The following is a 24222-nucleotide window of genomic DNA, read 5'->3' as shown; positions in this document are numbered from 1 at the left end:
GTGTTTATCTATAAAAAAGAAATCATGAGTATGATAGACTGATAGTTTTCTGATGTCTGATGTCTATCATCAGAGGTTTAAGAAAATATAAACAGATGGATCAATATTGATCAAAAACACATTCTCGATTTCGATTTTGGACTGAAAATGTCCAATCCATGTTGATCCTTTCAAATAAAAGTTTACCCCACAGAAATGAAGTCTAAACTAAGAAAGAAAAAAGTTGCATTTACGCAAAAGAAATTTTGAAAACCATCAAAAAAAGTGGAAAATAATAAATAAACTACAACTGATGTTGTCGAAAAATCCCCGAGAAACGTTATAATCAGCCATTCCACCCAAAAGTGTAAAATATGGCTTCTCAAGGCAAAACTCAAGGGGACATTAGATTTACTGACCAGAAAGCAATTTGTGTCCACGTCAAGTGTACTGGGAATCATGGCCTTCAACCAAGCAAGACTTGCAGCAGTAGATTATATCCTCTCATGAATCTGCCTTTGATTCTCTTTGTGTAGCCACAACAACATCTGTTCAGAGACCGAACCTAACTGAACATCAGTACACCTCTGTGATTCAGAGACAGATTCAGTGTTGATTCCCACAGCTCATCTTTTATTTGGGGTTGGAGTGGAATTTTAAGGTTCACTCTGGATGTGTTTGCAGAGGTCACCTATCCATCAGCGAGGAGAGGCACAAAACCAGCGTTTGGGGAGGTCGGAGGCTGTGCGAATCCATGTGTGTGTTTGGGGTTAAACTTGGCCTGAACTCAAATCTCAGGGTCTGTTGCGTGCGTGACTGTCACATTAATGAAATAAACTACGGCCGAATTGACGCCTACCGATGATGTAAACATTAAGAAATTACATGCTGTAAGAGATCAACATTTTTCATAACTAAATAAATTGTATAGTGTATTATTTAATTATAGTTCCTTTAGACAACTTTACATGAAACCACCTTCAGTAAATGATGATGACAGCAAAATCTTTCCTTTGGAATTGATGTACCGGGACCAATAAGACGAAAACATTTATCTTGGAAGCAAACAGGGGTCTATGCATGGATTTTATGTTTGGAGTGTACTTACATCCGGTATAAATCCGATCTCATTGAGGTGGTTGCCCAGCTCGGGGTCGTGGAAAGCAATCATCTGAGAGAAGACGGTCAGATATTCTGTAAAAGTGCAGAATAAGAGTAGTCAGAAATTTGCATATTTACACCTACTGCACAGTCAGCGACCAAAACAACACAAATCTCGCAATGAAACGCTGACAACTAACCTACAAATATGCCCAACTGTCAAGCCGGAGGAATCATTTTATTTAGGTCTGCATAACGATTAATCGCAACTAAATCATTTGCAGAATAAAAGTTTTTGTTTACATCATATATGTATATAAATAAATAAATAAATAAATAAATAAATAAATAAATATATATATATATATATATATATATATATATATATATATATATATATATATATATATAAAAACGTAAAATTTCTTACATTTACTTTCTTAAAATTATGCATGAATGTATGTGTTTGTATTAATATGAACATAATTATTATACACAGTACACACACATATGATGTAAACAAAAACTTTTATTTTGCAAACGATTACGATTTTGATAATTTTATTGTTAGCAGCTGTAGGCATTCAATGCAGGCGATCGACTTTACTTCCGTGTTGTGACATATTTCCAAGTGAAACAATAGTGGGAAAGTAGTGGGTGTGGCTTGTGTTTTCCACTATGCTTTGATTGGATATAGAAAAGTAGGCGTTTCATTCAGAAATTAAACTGACAGCTGACAAACTGTGCGTTCATATCAGACGCGGAAGAGGCGGCAAGCGCGAGTGACTTACATGTTAAGTCAATGCAAAGCCTCGAATAGGCATATTGGCGGATATTCTTGCACCGTTAACCAATCAGGAGCTTGCTCTAGAAGTCACATGATTACAGAAAGTGGGCGGAGTTGCAGAAGCCCCTCCCATGATGCGAATTTTCACATGAATGTCTCGAATGACTAGAATTTCACGCTCGGCTTTCACGTGAGTAAACTCAAATTATTTAAGCATCCAACTACGCACAAATAGCGCGTTTATGCCACCTCTACTGTGTCTGGTGTGAATGCACAGTAACAGTTGGAGGGGGCGGAGTTAACAGATGCTCCACCCAAGCTGTCTAACTGACGTCATTAGAGAAGTACAGGGGGCGGAAGTACATTTTTAGATTTCGGTTAAAGTTTATGAGCATGATAAAAAAAGAATGACTTACACAGATTTATTGTTTATAATAAACACTACAATATTAGATCAAAAATAAGAATTGTGAGTTTTGATTTCATTGGGACTTTAAAATGAGACGACACAGATATTGATGGAATAAAAATGTCAAAATGTGACCGCTTATTTTTGCCATACTCCAGCTATATGTTTTAAACAGATGGGACAAACAATCATACCTTGTATAACATGAGAGTTGTCCTTCAGGAAGAAGTTGTACAGATATTTGGGGATGAAGGCCGACATACAAGCGTATGCAAGAGCTGAGAGATTAAATAAGATGGGTTAGAAACAAGAGTCACATGAAACAAAACTCAGTATATCGACTATTTATTTATGGACACATTATTAATGTGTCCGAAATTCACCTTCATTGTTGAAATTTAGGTACAGGAAAGGTGCACAGAGTGAATCCAAGCCTGGAGTGAAAACATTAGATTATTCAATACAAACAAACAATATTCATTATTACGGGTCATATTTTTTGCATTGTGGCTTTATTTAGGTGCACTTTTTATTTAAATTCTTCATAACAAAAAAAAAATAAAAAACACCTCCCTTAAAAATGCAATTCATTTTTTTTACAGTAATTACTTTAGTAACACTGAAAAAAAATGCAATGCCTGTAGTAAAACATACAATATTTAAGTAAGGAGAAACTATTCAGAAACTATACTTCACATAAACAAAACCTCAAATGTCCAAAAGGCATTGTAGTAATAAGACAATAAATATAATGAATCAAATCTGATCTAATTTTCTTCATACAAAACATAATATCTCATATCTTTTTGATTTTGAAATGACCTGGAAATGTTCATACAGTAACAGGTTTCATGAGATTCACCCACACAGACATTTATAAATCACATCAGATTCTGCACTGTCACATCTGTTCTGTGTCAAGCTGTAAGGACCATTATCTGTTTATAAAGACACACTGTGAGTCTTTGCTGCCATCTAGTGTCAAAAAAAGAGGACTATGGGAATACACGGCACAACCCAACTATTCCTACTTTACCTTGCCAGTAGACCAGGTCAGAATGGGACACCACCCAGGCCTTGAGGACCCGGCGAAACTTGACGTGACCCTGAGGCGACGAGAGCAGTTCATCATACTGGTGGCAACGTGGGATGTCCACTTCAATCTGCGAAATGAAACCAAAAACAATTTCAGACGAGTCTCTGACCTTCAGTGAACTCAAATAAGTGGCAGGATGTTTGCAAATGGGCCATTGGGTCCCATAACATTTTAAATAGTCGAAGCAGTCAAGGCATTAAGGTGAAAACAGCAAGTCGGTAAACAAAATGAATTATTCAACAGACTAATGAATTATTCAGTCTTCAATAAGCACGATCAGTGGATGTAAAACTCACCTGTCTGTCAGTCGGGATGGGCGTGTCCTTATCAATGCTGTCGTATTTCGATTGGATATCCCCCTGAGGGAGTACACAAACTGATTTGAATACGAATGCTGCAAATAAATAAGTCACTTTTGCAGTACAAACGCATGTTTGGTAACAAAATGCAAAAATGCGCATTGAATTTACATCACCATTTGACTGATGGTATACATCATGCAATTAAGCAAATGCAGGAATCGATATTGCATTAATGAGAAAGAAAATGCCAGATGTGCTTTTTTGTTCAAGGAATGTATTGACACCACCTCAAAAAAAAAAATAAACCCACGGTTTGCTATTAAAAAGGCGTACAAAACATTTACTGCTAAGTGTTTCCAATATATACCTCAACTCCTAGTAAAGCCGCCCATGCCAGACCTCTTAGAAGTGGGGGAATATCCACCCGTGCCTCCTTCCAAATCTGGTTCTTTTTGTAAGTGTATGCCTGAAAACAAACAAAAAAAGCACATATATAGCACATTAAAACATTCAGTATATACAGTACAGGCAGTAGTAAATAAAAAAAATATATATATATATATATATATATATATATATATATATATATATATATATATATATATATATATATATATATATATATATATATATATATATATATATATATATATATATAAATATATATATATATATATATATATATATATATATATGAATTTAAGTGATTTTGTGCATAAAACAAGCGAAAAAAATAAAATGTTTCTTGAATTTAGTGCTTAAGAAAAATTTTCACAATTTTTTGCTTTACCCATTGGCAGATTTTTTTGCTTGTTTTATGGACAAAATTACTATAAATAATTACTAATATAATAATTTTTAGATATTTTAACTGAAAACAAGACATAAAAACTAAGAAAAATCTTTTTTTGCAGTGTATATACATTCACCTAAAGGATTATTAGGAACACCATACTAATACTGTGTTTAACCCCCTTTCGCCTTCAGAACTGACTTAATTCTACGTGGCATTGATTCAACAAGGTGCTGAAAGCATTCTTTAGAAATGTTGGCACATATTGATAGGATAGCATCTTACAGCTGATGGAGATTTGTGGGATGCACATCCAGGGCACGAAGCTCCCGTTCCACCACATCCCAAAGATGCTCTATTGGGTTGAGATCTGGTGACTGTGGGGGCCATTTTAGTACAGTGAACTCATTGTCATGTTCAAGAAACCAATTTGAAATGATTCGAGCTTTGTGACATGGTGCATTATCCTGCTGGAAGACGCCATCAGAGGATGGGTACATGGTGGTCATAAAGGGATGGACATGGTCAGAAACAATGCTCAGGTAGGCTGTGGCATTTAAACGATGCCCAATTGGCACTAAAGGGCCTAAAGTGTGCCAAAAAAACATCCCCCACACCATTACACCACCACTACCAGCCTACACAGTGGTAACAAGGCATGATAGATCCATGTTCTCATTCTGTTTATGCCAAATTCTGACTCTATCATCTGAATGTCTTAACAGAAATTGAGACCAGGCAACATTTTTTCCAGTCTTCAACTATCCAATTTTGGTGAGCTCGTGCAAATTGTAGCCTCTTTTTCCTATTTGTAGTGGAGATGAGTGGTACCCGGTGGGGTCTTCTGCTGTTGTAGCCCATCCGCCTCAAGGTTGTGCGTGTTGTGGCTTCACAAATGCTTTGCTGCATACCTCAGTTGTAACGAGTGGTTATTTCAGTCAAAGTTGCTCTTCTATCAGCTTGAATCAGTCGGCCCATTCTCCTCTGACCTCTGGCATCAACAAGGCATTTTCACCCACAGGACTGCCGCATACTGGATGCTTCTCCCTTTTCACATCATTCTTTGTAAACCCTAGAAATGGTTGTGCTTGAAAATCCCAGTAACTGAGCAGATTGTAAAAATACTCAGACCGGCTCGTCTGGCACCAACAACCATACCACGGTCAAAATTGCTTAAATCACCTTTCTTTCCCATTCTGACATTCAGTTTGGAGTTCAGTCTTGACCAGGACCACACCCCTAAATGCATTGAAGCAACTGCCATGTGATTGGTTGATTAGATAATTGCATTAATGAGAAACTGAACAGGTGTTCCTAATAATCCTTTAGGTGAGTGTATACTATATTTCAAAATGCTAAGCCCTCATTAAGAAAATACAAATGATTTTTTTAAATGTCCCTATTTGTGGTGACGCCTTTACCCCCTGAACTAATAGAACTGTCCCATTATTTAAACTCTCTCAATTTGTGTGAAGTGATTTCATCATGCTATATTTTTTACAGTTAAATGTGTGTGTGCGTCTGAAGGACCTTGAGCAGTCTGTCGAAGAGGACAATGCGGGTGAGCTGGTACTCGGTGTCTCTCTCGCGGATAATGAGAGGAAGTGTGACCGTGGCGGACAGTTCATTACTGCTGTTAGACTGAGGCAGACTGGATTGCCTGCGGGACACACCGGACATTTCTAAATTACCAGACTGCTGCCAAACACAGCAGAATACATAAAAAGAGAAAACTTATCTTACTCGTCCTCTAATAAGGGATAGTACGTCTCTCCAGCGACATCCTTCAGCCTCTGGAATAAAAGCATGGGCATTAGCATGCTTGATTTGACAGATACATGCTTGGGGCATACAAAACTACCCAATTTACTAAAAACAAGGGTTTATCTACATAGGACTCAAACATAACTATGAGACCTAAATCTAAATTTAAAATCTTTGCGGTCTCTTGTATGCAAATCAGAGCACCTTGCACGCTTTATTAAACATTCAGCAACTCGTGACCGCGCGCACACTTACATTTTTGAGCTGATAGAGAGAAAGTGTCACAGTCGTGTCATCCAGCAGAAAACTTCTGTCTCGACCTTGGCCGAAAGATTCCCCGTCTTCAAAAATAAACCTAAAATAAACGTGTGAAACAAGATGTGTGGTCATGGTTGAAAAATTCACAGTTGACACAATGACAATTTACCACAAAGTGGATGCTGAAGCTGGAGAGGGCTGAATGTTCCTGTAGCTTAATTTGGAAGAGCATTAGTGAAGCAACATAAAAGGTCATGGGTTCGAACCCCATACCAATAAAAAAAATTTATAGATTGCAAGTCGATTAGGTTAAAAGCACCTGCCAAGTGCATAAATGTATGTGTAAGAGAGATCAGTGGGTACTTGGGTAGGGTGCAGACTGGAGGTTTGGATTGGATGATCTCCTGATTGGTCAGCTCTTTCTCCAGGTCTCCTCCCGCCAGGCACCACAGATGATAAACCTCATCTATAGCTCGCTCTGCTAGGTTATTTTCTCCTTCATCTACACAAAAAGCAAAATTCATGTGCATTTTTTAACCCATGTTCATGGTAAAATTACTTTAGAGGATGGCCTTGAATGGCTTATTGGTCTACTACTGTATAAATCAACAGCCATAGCTGATAAACAGTTATTACACAAAGTAAAACTGTTTATTAATTTGTAGGCTATTTACGGTTGCCAGATAATGAAACTTTATTGCCATTTTACAATAGTTTCGAATTGTGGACGACCAAAATAGGTAGATAGTGAGGAAGCAATGTAGTCGATTGGCCGATATAACGCAAATGTACAGTAAATGAGAGACAAACAGAAAATAAGCGTATGTTTATGAATATGAATATTTTCCATAAAAAACATTTTCTAAACATGTTAAAAGTAAAACTAAATAAAGTTAATTGCATAATATAGAAATTCAACCTACCAGTCACATGATTTGTGACTGTTTATAAGGTAGGGTCAAATGTGTAAATGCAGATATCGGATACGAGTCACTTTTAAAAGATGATGTAAGCGGATCGGATACAGGCAACAAATCAAAATTGGTCATCAAGATTTGCAGTGCAAATCCAGTCAAAAAGCTCCACATTGCGTATTTTAGGAGGACTTGGCAACTGTGGTTGTTGTGTGCATAAAGTTATCTTAAAAAGTGAATGATAATTGCCATCTTTCAAATATTGGGTTTAGTGTCTTTTTCATTAGGAACAATTTATAGAAAAGAAGTTTTATTGGCTGATGCGATAAATAAAAAAAAAAACCAATATGAGCCCAAATATCAGATTAGATTTGAATGAACCTCATCCAATCAGAATAGTTTGTTTTGAATTGACCTTAACAAACAGGTTGTAAATGTTGGATAACCCAAACCTTTCCAGAGCTCGCTGATGTCCTCTGGAAGCTCAAGATGGGCACATCGGGGAGTAGAGGAAAACAGACGCACGGGGCTATGATAGGGTTTATACTGACAGGCGATGCTCTCAAACACAGAATCACCCAGAAGATCAGCTGGGGTGGGTCTGAAAAATAAATAAGCACATTATGATTATTCTATCATATACACTGCAAAAAGGGTTTTGTTGTTTTAACTTAAAAAAAGTAAGGGTTTGTGTAAGTAAGGGTTTGAGTTCTTCTTGAATTAACTAAATAATTTTAAGGCTTCAAGAACATTTACTTTTTTAGGTTGAAAAAACAAAACTTTTTATCTGATGTTAGGCTTTTGAATTATTTAACAGACATGGAAGGTCTATTCGGTATAAAATTTTAATGAATACACTGCGAAAAATGGAAATATCAAATTCAAGTGAATCTTGCATAAAACAAGCAAAAAAATCTGCCAATGGCGCAAGTAAATTATTCTTGAATAAAGTGTTTAAGAAAAAAGTTAAATATTTTTTGCTTAACCCACACACTGCAAAAAAAATATTTTCAAGAAAAAAAAATCTTTGTATTTTTGTCTTGTTTTCAGTAAAAATATATAAATATTCTTAAATTAAGATGCTTTCTCTTGATGAGCTAAACAACCCAAGAAAATAAGTCTAGTTTTTAGACCAAAAACATCAAATGTGAGTGATTTTGTGCATAAAACAAGCAAAAAATCTGCCAATGGGGTAAGCAAAAAAATCTTGAAAATTAAATTCAAGATTTTTTTGCTTGTTTTATGCACAAAATCACTTCTTGGGTCGTTTTGCTCATCAAGAAAAAGCATCTTCATTTAAGAATTTTTAGATATTTTTACTGAAAACAAGACAAAAATACTAAGAAATGTTTTTCTTGAAAATATTTTTTTCCAGTGCATTGGCAGATTTTTTTTGCTTTTTTTAATTTTAAATTTGATATTTTTTGTCTATAAACTAGACTTATTTTCTTGGGTCGTTTTGCTCATCAAGTAAAAGCATCTTAATTTAAGAATTTGTAGACATTTTTTACTGAAAACAAGACAAAAATACTAAGATTTTTTTTTCTTGAAAATAATTTTTTGCAGTGTACAGTAATAAAGGGTTTAAGTAATTTTTTTTGTTGAATCAACACATTTTTTTTAAAGCTGAACGAACATTTACTTTTTTCAGTTAAAAAAACTAAACATTTTTATCTGCTCTCAAGCTTTTGAATTATTTAACAGATATGGAAGGTCTATTCGGTATTTAAATGAATACACTGCAAAAAATGACTTTTATACTTAGTATTTTTGTCTTGTTTAAAATAAAAAATAAGTCTAGTTTTTAGACAAAAAATATCACATTTAAGTGAATTTGTGCATAAAACAAGTAAAAAAATCTGCTAATGAGGTAAGCAAATTTTTCTTGAATAAAGTTTTTAAGAAAAAAGTTCAAGATTTTTCACTTAACCCATTGGCAGATTTTTTTGCTTTTTTAATTTTAAATGTGATATTTTTTGTCTAAAAAACTAGACTTATTTTCTTGGGTAATTTTGCTCATCAAGAAAAAGCATGTATAGATATTTGTACTTAAAAGAAAACAAAAATACTAAGTTAGAAAAAGTCATTTTTTGCAGTGTAGAAACTAAAATATATTTATGTATATGTACACTGTATGTGTCGACCCACAGTTTCTCAAATAATTAGGTGCGTAATTGAAATCTCAGAAACTAATGTGAACAAATGCAATTCCTGCAAAATGTTATTTTATTTAAAAAAAAAAAAACACTACTAGGCTGACAAAATGTGCTTCAGACATGAGAAGATGTATAAGCAGTGCCCTTCTCAAGAAATTTAACAAAATAATGTAATAATCCCTTGTGACAGCCTAATGTGAGCTTTTAAAAGAAGAAAGAGTGTTTATCTAAAAAGAAATGACAGTGTGGATGAATAGGTCACCTTTTTGAAGGGAGAAACATCAGGCATTTTCTCAATAACGCCTGCAGAGTTTCGGGCAGCTCCTGTTAGGATGTAAACAGGAATATTAGCAAAGCGCCATCTGCCATTCACACTATTAAGCTGACAGCACCGAAAAGTGACTGTTTTTGAGGACATTTGGGTAACTTTGGAAATAAAAAGGAGTTTATCTCTCCGGTTTAAAAGAAAACCTTTTAAAGAAAATCCCTTTTGAGATGAAATCGCAGAGATAAGCATGACATTGACAGTAAATGTGGGCATTTCTAATTTTGCTGTCAAAATTATTTTTGCATGCAATGCAAGCGCAGTAATAAAAGACTTAACTCACCTTAATTGTATCCAAGCACCCGTGTTCCTCTGCTAAAACAGTGATTATGTCATCCATGCATCCTGTGGAGACAACCAGAAAACTTAAGAGATGTCTTAAAGGGCACATATTAAACAAGGGCCATAAATGTGTGTTGGCAGTATGTGAACACAACCACACTATAATAGAAAAGGTCCACGCTCTTTTTAATTCCCATTAAACCAAAGCAGTCTAATAAGACATGTTGTTTTGATTCTCTTGTTAATGTGATGTCACACAAACAAAGCCCCGCCCACTGACTGACTGGTTAATTTTACCCAAAAGCTTTCGTTGTGGCGCTAATGCGTTAAACTTACTATTGTCCCAGACTGGATTTTTTTAAAACAAAAGTTAGCACTTTCTGTTGGTTAGGGAGTAAGGAGCTGTAGCTCATTTGCATTTAAAGGTACACTGCAAAAAATGACTTTCAAGAAAAAACCTTTAGTATTTTGGTCTTGTTTTCAGTAAAAATATCTAAAAATATCTAACAATTCTTAAATTAAGATGTTTTTTCTTGATGAGCAAAATGACCTAAGAAAATAAGTCTAGTTTTTAGACAAATAATATTAAATTGAGGTGATTTTGTGCATAAAACAAGCAAAAAAATCTGAATTTTTCTTGAATTTAGTGTTTAAGAAAATCGTTCAAGATTTTTTTGCTTACCCCACTGGCAGATTTTTTTGCTTGTTTTATTCACAAAATCACTTATATTTTATATTTTTGGTCTAAAAACTAGACTTATTTTCTGTGGTCATTTTGATCATCATCTTCATTTAAGAATTTTTAGATATTTTTACTGAAAACAAGACAAAAAACTACTAAGAAAATGTTTTCTTGAAAATCATTTTTTGCCGTGTTCATGGCAATAAAAGACTTTCTTACTTAGTATTTTTGTCTTGTTTTCAGTAAAAATATCAAAATAATTCTTAAATAAAGATGTATTATCTTGATGAGCAAAATGACCCAAGAAAATAAGTCTAGTTTTTAGACAAAAAATATAAACTATAAGTAAATTAGTGCTTAAAACAAGCAAAAAACCTGCCAATGGAATAAGAAAAATTTTCTTGAAATAAGTTTACTTTTTTCATAAACACTCAATTAAAGAATTTTTTTCTTAATACATTGGCAGATTTTTTTTTTGCTTGTTTTAAGCACAAATTCGCTTAAATTTTATTTAATTTTTTTGTCTAAAAACTAGACTTATTTTCCTCGTCATTTTGCTCATCAAAAAATACATCTTAATTAAAAAAATTTTTAGATATTTTTACTGAAAACAATAGAAAAATACTAAGTAAAAAAGTCTTTTTTTGCAGTGTACAGACATGAAAACAGCACTTTTTTGCTCCCACCCATATTGGTGCATTTAAGACATGCTATAATGAATGATCAGTGGGGTTTATTGAGCTGAAACTTCACAGACACATTCTAGGCACAACTGAGAATTATATTACATCTTGTAAAAATTTACATAATAGGTGACCTTTAATGATGAAACACAATGGAAAAGTCATGCATAATTGTGTGCTTACCTAAAGTGATGATAAATTTCATTCTCTCACTGATGTCTATGTTCTGTAGAATCTGCCTTCCCTGTTAGGCGACACAAGCCATGTGAAATTAAACATTAAGCATTGTAGAGTCCTTCGATGTGTTCGACCACGGGTGTAGAATATGCGCGGGATACGTGGGACATGTCCCCCCCACTTTGAAATAAAGATGATTCTGTCCCGCGCACTTTTCAACTCGGGTTCTGGCTAGAGCGCCAAAATCTCTACGTTTAGGGTTAGGTTTGGGGGTAGATTACGATGAAAAACAGTGATTCTGGCTACTGTAGATAGGGTTAGGTTAGGATGAAAACAGCGCTCATCTGGCGAGATTTCAGATTTTGGCTGTAGCTGTATCCCATCTAGCCTTCAACTCTCCGCCACCATTCCCACCCATGTTTTTTTGTTTTTACTTAGATTTGAGTAAGGTAACATATACCCAATCACAAGTGAGCGTTATAAACCGAATCCTCTTTTCGAGCATTTGGTTGAGCTTCAAAGTTCAAAAAACGGAAGCAGGAACAGCGTAGACATGTCGCTGCGTCGTCTTAAATGCAGTGCTGCGTCGGCACAAGCGATCTTTTAATGTTCTGTCAGGTATTGCCTGTTTAATTATTTAAGTAGAAGGCGGCATGATTTTGTCTATTAAGCATAAAGATGCTTTGAAAGGAACATTTAGACATTTCCTGCTACTCCCATTTTTTTATGATTATGGGAACCTTATTACTAACAAGAAACCATAAAAGAACAGAAAGAACTGATTTTAGCTCAGTTGGTATTAGCAAAGCAAATATCATGGATTCGATTTTCTGGAAACACACAAACAAATGCACCATAAAGCCCTTTTCACACACAGATTACGGAAAATAAACGGAAAATGTGTCTGGGGAATGTTTCTTGTTGCAATCCCAGGAAGAATCCCATAATCAATTTTGTGACGTGTTTTAATTCACACAGAAGGCAATTTTATGCAACTTTTGAAGTTGCTTTGGATAAAAGTATCTGCCAAATGTATAAATGTAAAAGTAACAGCACATACCACACAGAGTTCAAACAGGATGACACCCAGGGACCAAATGTCTGTTTTGGGCCCTGAGGGAAGAGGGGCCTCTGCAATCGAAGGCTCGCTGGGATAAAAACAGCCTTGAGCTATAACCTCCGGAGGCAGGTAAGATGGATACCTTTAGAAACACAGAAAAACAGAAGACATGAGTGTTGGAAAGGTCTCACAGATGTGGCCCTTCGAAAGACAAAAAACAGAACGCATCCCTCTCCTAAAAGACCCTAATCGCAACCGGACGTTATGAACATGCCTCCTTAAAAGACGAGGGCCTCGGGTCGTGCCGCCCAAGACAGGCAATGTTATTTATAACTCGACATAAGTACGCCGCTTTGATATCCAAGACCTGCTTTTGATCAAAACAACGATGGACCGCAATGATGCATCTAATATTAGTTCATCTTTCTTCATTAGGAGGGCACAGCGTAAGCCATTGATCTTTTTCCCATGAAAGGCTGACGCTTTGGTTCAGAGCCACGATGCGTCTTAAAGGGGCGGCGCGCAAGATTTAAAGCTTTCTGCTTCGCTGAGATATTATCTATAGACTCCAGAACACGTGAGTTTCATTTAGAGAAATATGTTCTATAGCAGAAAACAAATGGAAAACATTAAGGCCCGAATGACGTACCCAATGGGGAAGTCGACATCTGCTCCGTGGTTGGTCATATGATACAGGCCGAATTTGGCCAGCTTCACTTTATCCTGTTGAAAGAACATTTAAATCCATGAAATCAGTGAGATGAAAGCAATAACACTATTACATTAATCCGAAACGAATAATTTTGTCATGCGTTGTCACTTTAATGTGAAAAACATTTGTCGTTTTTTTATATCTGACAGATTTGAAAGATGCACTACAAAAATCATTTTATCGCTTGCCTTGTTTTCCAACACATTTACCCAAACATTCTTTGAAACAAGATATATTCACTTAAAAAGCAAAATGACACATTTAAACCTTGATCATTTACAAAAAAATTCTTAGAATTTTTGTCTTGTTTTCAGTAAAAATATCAAAAAATTCTTACATTAAGATGCTTTTTCTTGATGAGCAAAACAACCCAAGAAAATAAGTCTAGTTTATAGACCAAAAATATCACATTTAAGTGATTTTGTGCATAAAACAAGCAAAAAAATCTGCCAATGGGGTAAGCAAAAAAATCTTGAACACTTTTCTTAAACATTAAATTCAAGAAAAAAAAATTGCTTAGATTTTTTGCTTGTTTTATACACAAAATCACTTTTTTGATATATCACATTTAATATTTTTGGTCTAAAAACTAGACTTATTTTCTTGGGTGATTTTGCTTATCAAGAAAAAGCATCTTCATTTAAGAATTTTTAGATATTTCTACTGAAAACAAGACAAAAATACTAAGAATTTTTTTTCTTGAAAATCTTTTTTTGCATTGAAGTATATTAAGATTGAGTATCTCGCACTTTCGGGTTGGCCTACAAAAAAACATCATCCCTGTGGCACTCTATAACAATACAAAAAGCATTGGTACAGAAAATATGGTACAGAAGAATTACAATTTGATGAATAAAAACTAAAATTCCACAATATTTCATGACTTGGACAAAAAATATAAATTTCCCTGACTTTCAATATCTGGAATAGACCTTTTAATGGGAACCCTGTTATTAACATATATCATTTTTGTTTGTGCAACAACATTTAAGAAGTTCAGATGCAAACCCTTCGACACATTTTCTTGTAAATAAGCTTTTTTAAATCAGGCTCTTATGTTTAGGTTTAGTAATTTCACTCTAATGGCACAGAAAATGTTAATAGTAAGTTATTGCAATGCCTTATTTTCAAAAATGTCACTTTAGTAATTTTATTGGTATTTAACAAATTTTACTGTCTTTCACTGCAAAACCCTCTAAGTGCATGAAAAGTTTTTGGGCAAAAAATCCACTTCTTTCGACAAGACCTAGTAAAAGTTGCAAAAACAATAAAGATGCAACTAGAAGCATAGCAAATGATGAAAAAAAGAAGAAACTGAACCACACATTAGAGGGCACTGTGATCCATGTCACTGCCACATTCGGGTTGTTTTCAGGTTCAAGTTTTACAAGGGACTCAAGTTTGAATGTGATCCACTGTGTAGCATCGTTTATGCACTTAGAGGACTTTGCTAAAAAAACAATGTGGTGTTTAGCAAATTTGCGGACTAAAGTCATTTGTTTATGTTGTTGCTCCTGAAACGGTCTATAGTACATGAGCCTCATCTTATTTTTGACGGAGGTGACGTTTAGCAGCTTTTGCATCTGAGCTCCTCAATTACAGGTTACAGACATGAGCTATGAATACTAGCAGGGTAAGTTCCTTCAGCAACAATAAATTCAAACCTATTTCTTACAAAGCACCGCATGTCTAAGTTTTCATCACACGTACCTCACGATCCAGAAGAACGTTCTGCAAGGACAGCGCGCGGTGCACCATACCATGTTTATTCATGAAATCCAAACCTTCTAGCACTTCATAGGCAATCTTCAACACCTTCTCCGGGCTAAAAAGAAACAGGACAACAACATCTGTGGATGAGTCCATCACACCAAGACCGTAACCACAGCTTGAATACTGGGGGGACCAAAACATTCAGGGCTATACACTGCAAAAAATTATTTTCAAGAACAAATGTCTTAGTATTTTTGTCTTGTTTTCAGAAAAAATATCTAAAAATTCTTAAATTAAGACACTTTTTCTTGATGAGCAAAACGACCCAAGAAAATAAGTGTAATTTTTAGACCAGAAATATCAAATGTAAGTGATTTTGTGGATAAAACAAGCGAAAAAAAAAATTCTTGAATTTAGTGTTCAAGAAAAATGTTGTTTTTTTTTTGCTTACCACAATGGCAGATTTTTTTGCTTGTTTTATGCACAAAATCAATTAAATTTAATATTTTTTGTCTAAAAACTAGACTTTTTTTGGGGGGTCGTTTTGCTCATGAAGAAAAAGCATCTTAATTTTAGAATTTTTAGATATTTTTACTGATAACAAGACAAAAATACTAAGAAGATTTTTATTGAAAATCATTTTTTTTTGCAGTGTATTTACAATATGTACATTTAAAACATTAAATATTGTGTGGGGGGGGTTATTTCATTCATTGATTTTACATTGATTTTAATCTTTGCCCTTACTCAGTCAGTATAAAAGATATCAAGGTTATTTACACAACATACTTCTTTACATTATGTAAGATGATTTTATGTAAAGTTTCAACAGAATGAGTCACAAATATTTTGCAAATACAATTAAAAATACTTCAAGCCAACAAAAGTGTGCGTGCTTTGGTTTTATAAGAAAATGCTTGCTAATCTAAACAAGTTGTAATAAAGTGAAGATCTGATGTTATAACTGATCCATATACAACTCCAAATCCAGACCTCCAAAAGGTGGCAATGACATGGAAGTGGTTTACGGTGAATTAAAGCGTGAAATAAAAAATGACCGCGATGAATGATGGAGACATTATTTTAATCAGTGTGCCGAATGAAGTGTTCCTCTTTCATACCAAAAGTTGTTTTGATGTTGACCTCTCCGTGCATGTTTCTCACACGCATCCAAAAAACCGAAAGATGGTGGAAACAGCTACAGTACGTTCTAAGAAAAGATATTTCTGACTGGAAATATGTGGAAAGATTAAGATGATGAAAAACGTTCCTTGGAAAAGATCTGGATAAATTATTCAGTGGAAGAAGGTGGTAACAGGGATTGTTAAAAAGCAGTTTTAAGAATTTCAAGATCACAGGGTAACAGGCATAAGTAATTGATCCTTAAATGTAACACCCACCCTCCTCTGACTAGCCTTAGCGAGGAAAAATAGTCATATCACAAACCATGAGGTTTATTTAATGTCATTAGAATGAGATTAGAATCCATGAAATGTTTAATGTACAGTATACAGTAGATGGCATAATAGTAACAGTGCATAGATAAGCATGGGCCGACATTAGAAGATAGGGTCCATGTGATGCATCTCTACATTGCTAGATGAAACCCATCTACTGTATCATTTATTCCCAGATCCCATGAATTCCAGTTTCTGGAATGATTACAAACTGACTATAAAGGTTTGTGGAGAGATTTGTATGATGAGAAACGTAACGTTCCTGGGTGGATTATCTGTAATCGCATAAACTGTCCATTCAGTAAAATACCATCTATAACAAACTTGCCGGCCTTTGATTCAATCAAACTGCAGTCTCGTTGCTAATAGCATCCATGAAACATATTGTCCTAATATTGCGAGACGCTGTCTGGACAAAGATAACACAATAAAATGATCAAAAAGCGAAGAATTTGACAACTGTGTCACAAGCTTCCACATGAGAGGAAATAATCAATTCATGAATCTCAAGAACAAAATAGCAATGGGTCTACTGACAAGTTGATTCAAAGCAGATTTTTTAAGAAGTACTGTATAAATGGCTGACCAGTGACTTCAATAAGAATGGTGCAGAATGCGTCTGGATGGGAATGACTATATACACCTTTTAAATAATGCCATTGAAAAGCAATGATATTATATATAGTTCTACACTGTAAAAAGTGATAATGCCCAAGTAGATTTAACAAAATAAAATGAGTAAACTCTATGATAATCTGAGTTTGTTTATCAGCTGTCAATATTAAGGTACGATGTTGTTTTCACATCTGTGGCAAACGGTCGCGAAGTTGCTCGTGACCAAACAACATTGCGTTAGGCGGCGTCAAACGGAACCTGTGTTTGCACATTAGGCTTCACCGAGGGCGTGCTAAGGACGTCGGCAATTTGGCAAATATATGGTAAGCTTTTTTAAACAACTTTGAAGAAATGTGGATGTTAACTTCAGTTGTGCTCGACTTTTAAGCAGCATGGGTGTGGAAACGAACGTAAACAGTGCGGTGGTAAACGCGTCATCTGTTTAAAATCATTCTGATTGGCCCGATCTGTTGTCGTCTGTTCTAAATGCCGGTAATCCTATATTTTTCGTTCACACATAGCGCTTACCGGTAAATTACTGGTAATCTTACAACCTGTCTTACTGGTAAATTGGGAGCACTGATTTACCAGAAAGGTTCTGTTCACACATGACATGTTAACTGCAATTTACCAGTAAATTACCAGTAAAGACTGTATGTGTGAAAGGGACTATTGACTCACTTATCATGAATTTTGTTATTCACAAAAGTTAAAAGTTTTTTCAAATAAATGGAATTATCTCCGCTTTTAGCTAAAAAATCTGAGAGGTGATAAGAGAACAAATGAAGGTAGGATGAAATGCTTTTTTGTTGTTGTTGTTTGAAAGCGGATGGTTTGTTCTTTCATTTGATATTTTATGTTTATTTAAAGAAGATAATTTTTCTGCAAGGCATTAAACTAAAACTGGGCGGCAACTGAAAAAAAAAAAAAAAAAAACCCTGACGGAAAAAGAGTTCAGCATGCTTCCAAGCATATTTGATCATCACTTCAACAGTTGCACGATATAAATGTTAATGTATAAATGTTGGTTTATAAAATAAACACCACAGTCTTAAATCATATTTTCATTGTGTCTTTGCTGCGTCTGTGTTGGTTGGGAACTGCGCTTCTGAGGAACTACTTTGTTTGGCGGAAGAGTAATATTTGTACTAATATAATTACAGCTTATTTGTGTTTTATTTGATAAAATCCCGCTAACGTTATGCATATGTCGTAACTGTTTTATAAAAGCAATAAGCCCCGCGAAGCAGTGGGGTTACAGTGCATTTTATAACAGCTAAGGGGGTTTTAGGCACTCCGCTTCGGGTCGTGCCTAACAACGCCCCTTAGCTGTTATAAAATGCACTGGTAACCAGTGTTGGGGTTAGTTACTCAAAAAAGTAATATATTACGTATTACATATTACTCTCAAAAATAGTAATGCCTTACTTTACTTTATTACTCCCTGGAGAAAGTAACTAGTTATATTACTAGTTATACTAGTTAAATTTTTTTTCTGGACAAGAATGTTTATTTGGGCAAGCCACGGCCAAGAAAATGCTGGCTTCCTTACCCGCTTCTGGACGTGGGGCACAGCGTTTGGAGAAATATTAAACAGTGTGCACTTCACCATCAAGTTATTTTCCTTCCGTTGAACATAATAAAATATGACTGAATCTCCACCCGTCGAAACTAGCTTTCTGTTGCTGGGAACCTTCCTCTGAAAAAGAGCTTGCTGTTGTTGACGCTTCCATTTACCCGATCTGTCTTTGAGTGTGCCGCTGCCGCTCTGTGCTGCTGGCTGCCGGGTGTCGACCAATCGGTGATGGTAAATGATACCTCGTGCCAAACTTAGACCAATCACTGTTCCATTCACGCCCTCCTCCCCTTCCCTTTTGTTCTCTGTGTTTTGTGCCTTGTGTGATGAAGGTGCTACTGGCGAATGTAACTTTAGTAACTAGCTCGGGAGAACTGTAATAATATTACCATTTTCAGACGGGTAATGCCTTACACTACTAGTTACTGAAAAAAGTAATATTATTACAGTAACTAGTTACTTTGTAACTAGTTACACCCAACACTGCTGGTAACCCACTGCTTCGCGGGGCTTATTGCTTAATTTTAGGACAGCAATGTTTCAGTATTTAAACAAGTAATATACTTTACTTAAACTATTAAAATAAATCTAACTTCTAAAATAAAAATAATAAAGTGACATTTACTAAATTATTTAACAAATGTTTCATGTTTTATTAATTAGATTTTATTTGATTTTGGTAGGTAAGTGGCTAAAAAAGCAGTAAATTTTACTTTAAAAAAAGTTTGTGCAAATTGTTACAATTATTTTTTTCAGTGTATTTAACTTTAAACAAACTTTTGCCAGTAAATAACATACATTTATTTAAATTTGCCAGTAATACTGTAATTTATACAGTGTAATCTTTGCATTTTATCAAGCAGTTTTCTTCTGATGCTTCAAACTGATAAACATGATTGAACGAGTCTATTCTTGCCTCCTGCTTTTTCTTTATTATTCAGTCCAAGTCATTCATTTCGAAAACATTTTATTAAATAACATTTTTGTTTCATGATGAAAGAAATATGCTGGCACAAGAATATTTTTCTCCACATAACTAATTTTAATATTCTGACATATGCCTACAGACTAAAAGTATTTAAAGGGAGAGTTCATCTTACAATAAAAATGATGTCATCATTTACTCACCCATATGTTGTTACAAACCTGTATACATTTTTGATGAACACAAAGGAAGATATTTGCAATAAAGCAGGAAACAGAAGCACCATAGAATTATATATATAAAAAAAAGGAATATTATGGAAGTCAATGGTGCTCATAAACAGTTTGGTTACAAACATTGCTTAAAATATCTTTCTTTGTGGGTTTGTGAGCGTTGAGAGTAAATTATGACTACATTTTAATTTCTGGGTGAACTATTTCTTTAAGATCAAGAAAAACAATGTAGTCAAGTGACCCCAAACTACTGAGCATGCCTTAAAATGAGTAAAAGCACAAAAGCAGGATCACTGAGAGCCACCAGTCAATCCGTATCATTTTACAAGCGATGACTAGCTGTTAACAAGCCAACTAATTGAACCCACCATTATATTTTCCATTACAACCAATAAAATTCCCATTAAACCATTCAATCCATTAGACTTTCTTTGATGGTTTCTATTGTTTTTTTAGAAGGGTGTACAGAAAGAGTGTAAATCTTGCACATTTTACCTGACCGGTTTCCACTGCTTCAAAAGGTCCTTCAGGCTCTTCTCATGATGCTCGGCCACGATAACCAGACGTTCTACAAAAGGCAAGGCATCAGCAGGAAGTCAATGGTTACAATCAGCTGTGTGCTTACAATTATTTTTTTAAATCTTCTTTTGTGTTCATTAGAAAAAAATACATTAATACAGATATAGAACAACTTGAGGGTGAGTAAATGATGTCAAAATTTTCATTTTTGGCTGAACAATCACTTGGCTCCCATCTTAAACTTGATCAATAACTCGGTCAATATCCGAGTCACCTGCATCAAGATGTTTGCTTACATTGGAAATCATTTCTTAGACATGAAAGAAATTTATAAAACAAATAAATCCTCATGTTGCATCATAATTAAACAAAATTAAAAGGGACTTCAAAAGAATTTTGTTTATAGATATTAATGTGATGTGTCCTCACAGATGACCCGAGCATGATACAAGGAGCTTTTCGCATAAAAGATACTTAACAAACAGCCATAAAGCAACCACAGATGAAAAGAAACTTCGCCGAAGACGAATTCTGTTGACGAATAACAATAAACCACAGAGATAAACATTCAAAGGATAAAAGAGACAATAAAACTTTAAAGAGCACCAGAAAGATGCAACAAAACCAGACTCAGAACCAAATGTTGACCTGTTATGATAAGGTACAAGGACACATTTGAACTCATTTCTGTGAACTAAGCTTAAAGGCAATGTGTGATACCTTCATATTTGTCCACAATCAAAGCATTTTAGCAATTATAAGTAATTCATAGGATGATTCTGCAAAAAGCTTTTATTGTTTGAAAAAAATGCAATAAAAGTGACTTAAACTGGCTTTCCTTAAAGTTTGAAAAAACATTAGGGTGAATAACTGATAACAGAATTGTAATTTTGGGATGTGGAGAGCAGGGGCGAAAGAAAAACGTCATTTTAAAAGATAATGTTTGAGACAGAGATATATTTTTGCTGTGGTCAATAACTCACAAGTGTGGTCTACCAATACCAGGTGGAGTTTTGAACAAATGTAAAACAACTTCAGTTTAATTTCACTTTGAACATAAGTAGCAAATTATTCGTTTTGACCCTGTAAGCTGGGACGAAAGTAACACACAGTTGGATCAAAAGTACAAGAACAAGATAGATTTTTTTTGTCAGACTTTGTTATAAGTAAATATATATGAGTATGAGCTTGTAATTGCAAACATATTTTGTTGTTTATCTTTGCAAAAAATAATTCAATTACATTTTCATTTTAAATGTCAGTTTATATCAAATGTTTCAAAAGCAACCTGACAGTACTAACTTGAATTGTTGAGAATAAAACTTTTTATCAACAGTATGAACACTATGAAAGTTCAATGAAATGAAAATAATATACATTTTCAACATAATGCAACAGTATTAGCAGCGGACAGGAACTCCTGACATTTAAACATGATTAACTTTTATATTGAAAAACTCTGAGAAGTCAAACTTCAGGATGTGTTAGAGCACTAAATAACTGTAGATTGATCAGTACTGGAACACATGAAACCAGAAACACAACGCGTTATACAGTCTTTCCAGAAAAACGCAGTTTCTTTGTGATTGTTGCGGACAAAAATCCTTAATCTTGCGGCACGTTTTCTTAAAATATGCGATGGAATATGCGGGATATTTATGCAATTTTATGCGATGAAATTGCGGAAACTTGCAAAAATTGCCGGAACATGCAAAAATTGCGGGAACTTGCAAAAACTGTTTGCAGCTTTTCAATGATTTTTACGTCACATAATCACGTCACTTCATAACGTTCCCATTGCAACATGGGACATGGCTGCGCTTGTGTAAAGTAAATGCAAAATTTTTCACCTTTCTGCTTAGATATATGTGATTTTTGCTACGATAATGCGGGGATTATGAAATCATGCAAGCCCGACATATTCTGAGCATGGAAATCTGCAATTTATGCTGCGAAAGTGAGGTGTATTTAAAAAAATGCGACACCCGCATAAATATGCGGACTTTGGTTTATTATGCGTTTCTGGAGGGACTGGTTATAACTTAGCATGGTCACAAACAGCTTTCTGGACCTACACGCGCTAACCAATGATGAAATAACGCAATATTTGTCAGCTCTGTCAACGGTTGTGTGCTAGATGCTGTCACAGTTTGAAATGCAAATGTAGTCAGGGCTGTGACAAAATCACTTTGTTACTTTCATCCCGCGTTACTTTCGCTCTGGCTCTCCCCTAAACTACTATTTCAACAGTACACGAGTGGTTCTCAAACTTTTCGTCGTGCTCCCATACTTGTGTAGGTCGCATCTTGTTTTAGTTGGAAACTTTTCGTCGTGCTCCCCAAAAGAAAATTCCTGACCTAAAACAATCTCCAACTAAGGATCTGCATTACACAAAACGAAACGTATTTTGGGGAGGTTTATTCGGACATGTCTTAACCCTAGTCCCAAACTAAAATGAAATCAGCTAGAATGCACTAAACTTAAAATTATATCAGTGTCATGTTTTGTCTCATGATGCACACAAATAATGTTTTTGTAAGGTATGTTTGTAAAAATGACTTATGTAATGCTGGGCTAGTCCTGGCTTAATCTAAACCCTGATCAGGAAACTAACTGGCCCTAAATCAGTGGTCTCCAACACTGCCCGCCAAAGCCTATTCTATTAATAGCCTCAATTTTAATAGTTATTTATTACATATTTTTATATTAGCTTGGCTTCTTTGATGTATGTTAACATTTTATACAATGATAAAAAATATCAACAAGTAAAATAAAATTTTGAGTAGACTAAATCAAATAAATAGCCCACCAGATTGTTTTATTCATTGTGCTCAGCCTTGTTCACAAAAAGGTTGGAGACCCCCGCCCTAAATATTATACAATGTAGTGCTGTTGGTTATAACCCTTATTTTCACAAATTTTATGTATTTTATTAAATGACATAAAACGAGGGCCCCCCAGCACCATTTGTGCCACCCAGTTTAAGAACCACTGAGTTAAACAAAGGCAGCAAATTGTGAAAATGTAAAAAAATAAAAACTTTGCAATAATTATAATTTGCCAGACATAAGACACCAAAAGGCAATAAAAAGGGACACACAGCCATACCATGTTTTCCTCGTGTGATGTCCACATACTGGCAGAGTCTGGGATGAGTGATAGTCTTAAGGATCTGGAAGCGGCCCAGGATCTTGATGGAGTTGGGGGTAAGAGGAAGTCCATTGCTTCCACACACATCATGAGGAAGAGGAGAGGCAAAAAAAGTAGAAGCTCCCAGTTCGGCATCTCTGAGGGGCTGCATGACTCAAATGATGCTCAACGACCACCTATATCGTAGAAGATATGGTTATGATGTTAAATGCATTCAAATGTCAGATATCTCAAATCATCTTTTTTTCCTCAGAGAAAGCAATGAGATTAAACAGAGAGCAAATGTAGACTTTCAAAAGCAATTTCAACGTCCCAAACAAAGGTCTAGTGTTGAAAATTCAATATATTTCGCTTTAGTGTGTCTGTATTAAATATCAATATTGATTTCAAAACATACCTTTTATTAACTGTCATAAGTGAGGTATGAACAAGGAGTCGTTCACAAGATCGGATCTCAACATTATTGAGTCATTATGGAATTTCATGAAGAAACCAATATAATACACAATGTATATGATGTACATAATACGAGAATGGAAACCCAAATCTCAAAA

General features: G+C 34.9%; 1 protein-coding gene across 2 annotated transcripts in view; it reads right to left on the bottom strand.

The window, feature by feature from the left end:
• The window catches only part of tbck (TBC1 domain containing kinase), a 66944-nt gene that overhangs the window by 42529 nt on the left and 193 nt on the right, over nucleotides 1-24222 (bottom strand). For both annotated transcript variants that reach the window (XM_065295350.2, XM_065295351.2), the window contains exons 2-20: nucleotides 23627-23844; nucleotides 20495-20567; nucleotides 15191-15305; nucleotides 13418-13491; nucleotides 12769-12910; nucleotides 11715-11775; nucleotides 10168-10229; nucleotides 9822-9883; nucleotides 7856-8004; nucleotides 6853-6991; nucleotides 6487-6586; nucleotides 6211-6260; nucleotides 5998-6127; nucleotides 4042-4140; nucleotides 3669-3731; nucleotides 3313-3439; nucleotides 2660-2710; nucleotides 2471-2554; nucleotides 1088-1173 (exon numbers count right to left, since the gene is read on the bottom strand). In XM_065295350.2, coding sequence (XP_065151422.2) covers nucleotides 1088-1173; nucleotides 2471-2554; nucleotides 2660-2710; nucleotides 3313-3439; nucleotides 3669-3731; nucleotides 4042-4140; nucleotides 5998-6127; nucleotides 6211-6260; nucleotides 6487-6586; nucleotides 6853-6991; nucleotides 7856-8004; nucleotides 9822-9883; nucleotides 10168-10229; nucleotides 11715-11775; nucleotides 12769-12910; nucleotides 13418-13491; nucleotides 15191-15305; nucleotides 20495-20567; nucleotides 23627-23819 — 1860 coding nt within the window. In that variant the 5' untranslated portion in view covers nucleotides 23820-23844. The remainder of the gene's footprint in view (nucleotides 1-1087; nucleotides 1174-2470; nucleotides 2555-2659; nucleotides 2711-3312; nucleotides 3440-3668; nucleotides 3732-4041; nucleotides 4141-5997; nucleotides 6128-6210; nucleotides 6261-6486; nucleotides 6587-6852; nucleotides 6992-7855; nucleotides 8005-9821; nucleotides 9884-10167; nucleotides 10230-11714; nucleotides 11776-12768; nucleotides 12911-13417; nucleotides 13492-15190; nucleotides 15306-20494; nucleotides 20568-23626; nucleotides 23845-24222) is intronic.

This window comes from Paramisgurnus dabryanus, chromosome 4 (genome assembly GCF_030506205.2).
Source record: "Paramisgurnus dabryanus chromosome 4, PD_genome_1.1, whole genome shotgun sequence".
Classification (NCBI taxonomy): domain Eukaryota; kingdom Metazoa; phylum Chordata; class Actinopteri; order Cypriniformes; family Cobitidae; genus Paramisgurnus; species Paramisgurnus dabryanus.
This window is presented reverse-complemented; position numbering and strand designations above follow the sequence as displayed.